Raw genomic sequence first — 7,173 nt, 5'->3', positions numbered from 1 at the left:
AAAAATCTGCCGAAGAAGCTTTTTTTTTAAACAGAATAAATCAGATCATGTCATGCTGTAGTGAAAAAACAAACATTTCTAATCCTAAATGGCCAAACAAACGCATAGAAACATGAGAACTATCCAAGGAGAAGCTATAGATAAAACTGAATTCATGATTTCTGATTGAAAGATGGAACTGAAGCCAGATAGTCAATTAACTTTATTAAAAGCCTTTTTTGTTACTAAACGTTTCCTCTTTTAGGGTAGTTCATCCTGCGAATGTCAAATCAATGTAATAAATGTCAGAATAAGTAAAGAAATATATGTTTTTGAGATTTTTTTAGCTTTCTGAAGTTCGCATAAATTTCTTTAAATCAGTAGTTCCTTATAAACGTTTCTTTTTTTTTTTTTTCGGGCCAAGCATCCTTCTACAAAATCACTGGTGTAAATGGTTCAGATGTGTTGCCGCCTTGCTTTCCTACAGCCTTTCAGCTCTGCCTAAATAGTGGTGGAGTGGAGATAGATGAAGTTGGTCAGTCTGTAGGCTGCTGGTTAGAGAGACGGTCTGCTGAACTTTATGAGGAGATGTAGTGGACTGCATGAGCTGATACTAGAGCTTCACTCGGGGATCTGGAAGATGGAAGTCCAGTTTGATAACACAGATTTAGAGAACCTATCCATGGTGAGCAAGCATGGAGTGACAGTGGAGAGGAAAACTCACCGTTGGGAAGAAACCTCTGGCAGAATAATCATTTCTATTAACAACTGTCTTTCCCTGGAATAATTTATCATCTACGCTTTTTACCTATAACCCCTTTTTTGTTTTAGAGAAAGCAGCAGTCTAAGGTTTGAACCTCCGTCCTTTACCATTGCTCAGAAAAAAATAAAATAAAAATACTCTGCTCATTAAGCAGTAGGTCACCCCACAGTAGTTCCAACCTGTAATATTTAGACAAAACAAGGCTGAAACAGGTAAGCTAACTATAGATCAATTTAAAAAAAAGAATTCAATGAAAGGCTTTATCATTGTAAAGAACATAAAGTATTATTGTGATTGCAGCATCTCTTTAGCAGCAATCTGTATTGTTAAAAGTAAACATTAAACAAACATTAAGCCTCCAACTAAAAAGCCAACTCCAAAAGTTGGTTTTCCCATATTTTACAAGAAAAACACAAAAGTTAGCTGAACATTCATGAATATTAACAACTTAATTTTTTTCTTTTTTTAAGATTTTTTCTGTTAAGTATACAGACAATAATTGGGATGAAAGATATTTGGTTATAATGTATAAAGAACAAAAAAAAAAGCAAAAACCGGCACAAAGACCTTAAGAGTAAAGATGTCAAAGGGTGAAGCTGTCACCAAATCCGTCACAAACTCTACAGAAAACTGCCGTGTTCAAGAGTCTAATGTAATGCCATCTGTCCGACAGCTGAACCTCAGTCCACAGCGGCTCATTAACAAGACAATGAACCTCAAACACGGAGGCTAATCTGCAACAGAATGGCTGAAGGAGAAAAGAACTGGTGCTCAAATTTCTCAATCAAATCCAAACCTGCCTGAAATCCTGATGTGACGCTTTCAGAGAAATCTTTAGTAATGAATATTGGAAAACCTTCATCAAGTGAAGCAACATTGCATAGAAACAGGAGGAAAAATTCCTCCAAAAGAAAAACTGGCTCATAACTGTACTGAAAATGGCTTCTTGTTCTCTGCAGATTTCTTTTCAGTAATAGTGTGAAACCTGTTGTCTGTGTATTTTATGATGCATTAGAATAACTTTAGAACCTGCAAAAAGACTGGACCACTTCTTATATCCTAACATGTAAAGAATTTACAAGAGAGCATAGCTTTGTTAGGCCTTGAGCCTAAAGCCTAGTTTGAATATAAAAAGATTATTGTCACATAAAGGAGGGAAGATTAAAGAACTGGCTCTACTGGTTGCTGAAACGTTTAGAGAAAATAAAAAAAACAAGACAAAAATATTGGGAGTTTAAAGATTTAGAAAATTCATAATAAAGAAAACGTAAAAATTAATAAGCAATTTTAAAAAAACATTGATGGCATTAAGAACATGTCTTAATTACACTTTTCCAAAAGCTTTGTAGTAAATGTTGCTAACTATATATAACACACCAGTGAAGTTTTACTTTTTTACTCATGATAATCTTCATTACATTTAATAACCGCTCAGGAAATTAGTCCAAAAACTGGAAACTTAACCAACCAAAGCCATAAACTTTATATGTCACTGTTGAGTCATTAGAAAACACAGCTCAGTCACTGCAAAAACATCTATTCAGTCAAATAACAACTCAGCACACACAGAGGAAGAATTTTATTGCAAAGTTGTTCCCATTTTCTCATTAAGGCTTTGATTTAGATTCTGAAACATCCGGACACAGTGTGGAGCTGAGAAAATTATAATAAAAGATATGACGTTACAAACCTGTTTTGGACAATGGCGTGGAAGAAAAAAAAAAAAAGAAATATGTAGCGGGGAAGGCATTCTGCAAAAGCTAAACCCTCACATTTTGTCATGAAGACAAATGGGATTTAGAGCGAGCCATCATCTAAACAGGGAACATTTCATTTCATAATTTAGGGAGAACATTAGATTACAGCATGAAAGCAGAAAGAAAACAAACATGAATGACAGGATTTCACTGGATCTGATTTCAACCGGATTTAACTCAATAACCAAAAATTTCCTCCTGAATAACTTACGGGTTGCCCTCCTCCTGTATATTAGATTGTGTGTGTATAAAAATACTGCTCAGTGCGCTCTGCAGCATCAGTATCGCTTCATCTGTCTACGCTCTTGTCTTTTCTGCTTTTTCTCATTCACCTCCTCCGGTGCTGAAGGATTCTCTGCCATAAACCAGGGGCCCAGAAAATTCACCCAAAGCAGGTGCAGGGCACGAGCGGGGGCCTGAAACACGCACAAAGCACAGGACATGTCAGGAGAAGAAGAAATAAAGTATCAGAGATGAAAGAAGGAAAAAAAAGCTCTTACCAACCACCAAAGGTACCAGAAATAAGAAGAGATGGTGCTAAGCACCTGCACTATGGCGGTGAGCAGGATTACATCTTTAAGGTGTCTGAAAACAAAACAAAACAACAGACAGCTCAAATTATTAATCTGAGTATTTGGACCAGATTTTATATATCATTTTCTAAACTTTAAATGTAACATAGCTTTAATGAGACTGTGAGATATTATATCAAAAGAGTCTAAATATGGAAAACAATGTTTCAGTGTTTTTAAGAGTTCAGATAAATGTTAACGTTGTGTCTAACATTAAGACACAAACTTAGAGTAACAAACTCAAAACTTGCTCATCTATCAAAAGTCTATTTGCAGTGGATCAGTTGGAATCAGCTATAAGCTCCTTTCAACTAAATAAGGGGATGTCTACTGATACTAAAATATCAAATTCAATACCAATATACCGTATAGGAAAATATTTAACATTCAATACCATTTTCAATACTACTGGGACAAAAAGGCCAGATAATTAAAGGCATGACAAAGAAAATGTTAGCTTAGAAAAGCTCACCTTTCTTAATTTCACCATGAAACATGCTTTCTTATAGTGGAGGAAGTTCTATTTCCGGGTGGATCATCAAAATAAGTGGTCCTCCTAATTGTCAATCATTCTGGTTATATGTATGTAATGGACTTATCACAAGAATGACGTACTCATCCCCATTTTCACTTACTGGTGGTTAGTCTTTTGGAAAGTAAGCTCTGATGAGCGATGCAGACAGCAACTTTTAAACAAAGCGTGCACAAGGAGAAATGGGCTGGTGCACGCTCTTGCACACGTTTAATAGGCATTCCTTTTCTGGAGCGGGTACAGGGTTGTGCATGTGCATTTCTTTTTTTTTTTTAAGAGGAGAGGATGGCTCTTTTCAAAAATTTGCAAAAATCCTCCACTATACCCTTAACAGAATCAAATATTACATAAATGTACAAAATAAATAACCCATAAATATGAAATTAAGAGTAAATATATTATTGTTGAGCTCTTAAAATATGCTAACACTTGTTTTCAGCATCGATGCCAAACAAAATTAGTATTGTATCCAGATACAGAGTTTGAGTGCTAACAGCTTTGATCCTTAGACTGAATTATAGAATCACAGTTACACTACAAGAAAGTAATTTGGATTTAAACAGTGTAAGCTGTATCTTTATTCATGTTATTAAGTCTTTTCCCTTTTAAATTTTACTAAGAAATAATGATCTCATGTTTGAAAAGACATTTCATTCATTATAAAACTAAAATGAAATGTAAAAAAAAAAGTGAATAAAAATTTCATAAAATTAGCATATTCAACGATGACTTCCTCCCATCAGAAACTGGATTTTATAACGCCACTGCACCTTAGGCAGCTATGTCCTAATGATGCAGGCCTAACAGACACATAACAGAGTTAGAAAAGCAAAAACATTGAGACCAACTTTAACTTTTTTACCATATTTCATCTACTAATCGTAACATGACCTACTCCGCCATTCCCTGCTCCATATTTAGGTCTATTCCTCCATCCACAAGGCTTCCATCCTCAGCAAACGCTGGTTTGGCCATGGCTGACATAGAGCGGTAACTCCCCACGTACACGGCCAGCGCAAACAGCAGCAGCAGCTGTGGGAAACATATCAAGATCAGGCTTAGAAAAGATGACGACAGCACTACTTTCAGACAGTTAGGAGACACTTAAATCCACTCACCCAGGTCCATAACGTGGAAGAACTGTAGAAAACTAGAAAATTCACAGCAGCATATATTGCCTGTAGGGGAAATGTAATTAGTTGAAGGAAACTCATCAAAACAGTAACACAAACTAAACTGCTTGCTTTTATCGTTATCATTTCATCATCAGTGTTCCTAAACATCTGCTTTCCCACTTACAACTACTTCAAAATTTTACAACTGGGTTTGACATTAGGAAATAATATAAAAGTTATTGTTTAGATTTACGAAAAACACTGTTTCGACGATTAAGACATGATTAGGACATGAAGAGCCAAACTTCTGGGTACATTTCTGATCCTATAGATCATGCACCTGGAAAATGTAGGTTTTGAAGCAGTTATGGTGCTAAAAACATCTTGTAAGGAGGACAGAAACTTTTAACAGTTGTTGATGTCATTACCCGAGCCATCCCGGAAATCGATCCGTACCATCAGCTCATTTGTGCATGTGCAACCAGATATACATCCAGGTCGCCCTCAATTTTATTTAGTAAAAAATATCTAGATTATGTTTTTCCCTTCCCAAAAATTGTAAGTGTACTAAACGATAATGTATTAAAGGCTTTTATCACTCATCTGTGCCCATTTGTACCAGAAATGGGATCCTATGCTACTTCCAGGAGCTAACTTTTTCGGCTTTGGATTTAAATATAAATCTAGCCTTTTAGAGGTTCATATTTTCCTTTCGTGTCAACATTAGTAATCTAAAAAAAGGAACAAATAAAATGCAGATAAATACGGTTTAATCATGTTTTGCCGTACTGATCCTTGTTTTCTGCTTTCAAGAAAAAGCAGGAAAAGAATCCTAAACCATTCTACTAGTCCCATACAATGCCAAGCTTTATATCTGTCAGCATCCAGTCAATAGCAGCTGGTGATCATCCCCTAACATTGTCCCAGAAGAAAGACCACAATAACTATATGCATCTGTCTTACATTGGCTCCAAGGATGACTCTGGTGTAGAACTTGAGCGTCGCCTCGTTCTCCTCATAGATCTGCTTCTTTCCTTTTGTTCCAACTTTACCTTTGGGCTTTAAGAAAACATGGAGAGCTTTGAGAGTAAAACCAAACTGCTCTCAACCTGATCAAAAGAAGTCAATGCATTTAGCAAATAATAATTCATATTCCATACTTTCTAAAGGAAACAGTCAAAAAATATAAACATAATGATATTTGTAGTCTTATAAATCGAAACACTTTATAGTTTTGAGTTGAGACATTTACTGTTGATTAATACTCCAAAATAACACATTTGATGTGCACTTGCTTAATTTAGAAGAATTCCTAAATCAATGACTGAATTATTTGAATTCATCCAAGTTGTTGCAGCAACTCTTGAGTGAGCTGCTTTTTGTTTTTTTTTATAACCTGCAATCCATCAGTCAGAAGTTCTACTTTTACCACTTCCTTTATGATGAATAAGGTTAAACGCAGAAGGACCCTAGAATAAAACCAGTTAGAAGCAGAAACATACCTGATCTTTGGACTTCACTTTATGTTCCAGTTTGTAAAATAACAACATAGAGCCAGAGCTGCAATTTAGGGGCTTAGATCATAATACATCTGTGTGTTAAAATGGCCTAGTCAAAGTTGAGACCTAAAACCACACTATATATTTGTACCTCCTTAACTGAAAAAAGTTAATACTTTTGGATGACACCCATTCTTTTGAATCTTGGACATTTAAATATTTTTTGCTGCTATTCTATTGGTTCTTTAAGTACACATAGAACTACTTTATGCCTAAATGTGGATGCCTTTTCTCTTTTAAATAGGCATTAGGTAAGCAGTTTATGCCTTATTTATCAGTAGACCATGTAAAAAGGCTTAAATGGGTACTTAATATAGTTTTATGTTGTATTGAAAAAAGTGAAAATGACACTAAAACATGATGTTATTATGTCTCAATCGTTTGTCCCAGCTACCGTTATCCCAGCAGGACAGTGACTGCAGTCAGTTCCTACTGAAATGAACCAGTGTTCCTCCTTTAATACATGTGTCTGCTTCACTCACCGCCATTCCCTCTACTCGTCTCTACTGAGGATCTCCTCCGTTGGGTCCTCTCTGTCATGGACCTTACAACAGCTCCCGCTTCTACCCGTTAATATACCGATAAAAAATGATCAGACCCTGAGGGATCTGTCAACTAAAATGTCTCAGAAACACATCAGCACTCCGGGCTCCGGAGTATGAAACATTTCCGGCGCATGAATATGACGTTGCAGGAGCTCCAGGACGTCTCTGGTAATATTGGGCGGTGCTGCCATCTGCTGGTCAGAAAGAATATTAACAATTGTCAAGAGAAACAGCGCTGCAGAGCCCTGTACAGGTCCTTCTCAAAATATTAGCATATTGTGATAAGGTTAATTATTTTCCATAATGTAATGATAAAACTTGAACATTCATATATTTTAGAATCATTGCACA

General features: G+C 35.9%; 1 protein-coding gene across 1 annotated transcript; it reads right to left on the bottom strand.

The window, feature by feature from the left end:
• Window positions 1-2,306: 2,306 nt before the first annotated feature.
• Window positions 2,307-6,947, bottom strand: tmem208 (transmembrane protein 208). Its single transcript, XM_015395074.1, has 6 exons — window positions 6,760-6,947; window positions 5,682-5,777; window positions 4,722-4,781; window positions 4,499-4,635; window positions 3,000-3,084; window positions 2,307-2,915 (listed from the first exon to the last, which is right to left on the bottom strand). The coding sequence occupies exons 1-6, from the start codon at window positions 6,763-6,765 to the stop codon at window positions 2,778-2,780; spliced, it is 522 nt and encodes a 173-aa protein (XP_015250560.1). The 5' UTR covers window positions 6,766-6,947; the 3' UTR covers window positions 2,307-2,777.
• Between the last annotated feature and the right edge of the window lie 226 nt (window positions 6,948-7,173).

The sequence above is a fragment of the Cyprinodon variegatus genome, unplaced genomic scaffold, assembly GCF_000732505.1.
Source record: "Cyprinodon variegatus isolate N-32 unplaced genomic scaffold, C_variegatus-1.0 Scaffold724, whole genome shotgun sequence".
Taxonomy (NCBI): domain Eukaryota; kingdom Metazoa; phylum Chordata; class Actinopteri; order Cyprinodontiformes; family Cyprinodontidae; genus Cyprinodon; species Cyprinodon variegatus.
Note: the sequence above shows the minus strand (reverse complement) of the source record. Positions and strands in the feature narration are given on the sequence as shown.

What these genes read in the sequence shown, in the direction of transcription:
- tmem208 (XM_015395074.1), bottom strand. An exon ending in GAGTCATCCTTGGAGCCAAT is followed by an intron (nt 4,782 to 5,681) that starts GTAAGACAGATG and finishes TTTCCCCTACAG; the next exon opens with GCAATATATGCTGCTGTGAA. An exon ending in CTTCCACGTTATGGACCTGG is followed by an intron (nt 4,636 to 4,721) that starts GTGAGTGGATTT and finishes TGTTTCCCACAG; the next exon opens with CTGCTGCTGCTGTTTGCGCT.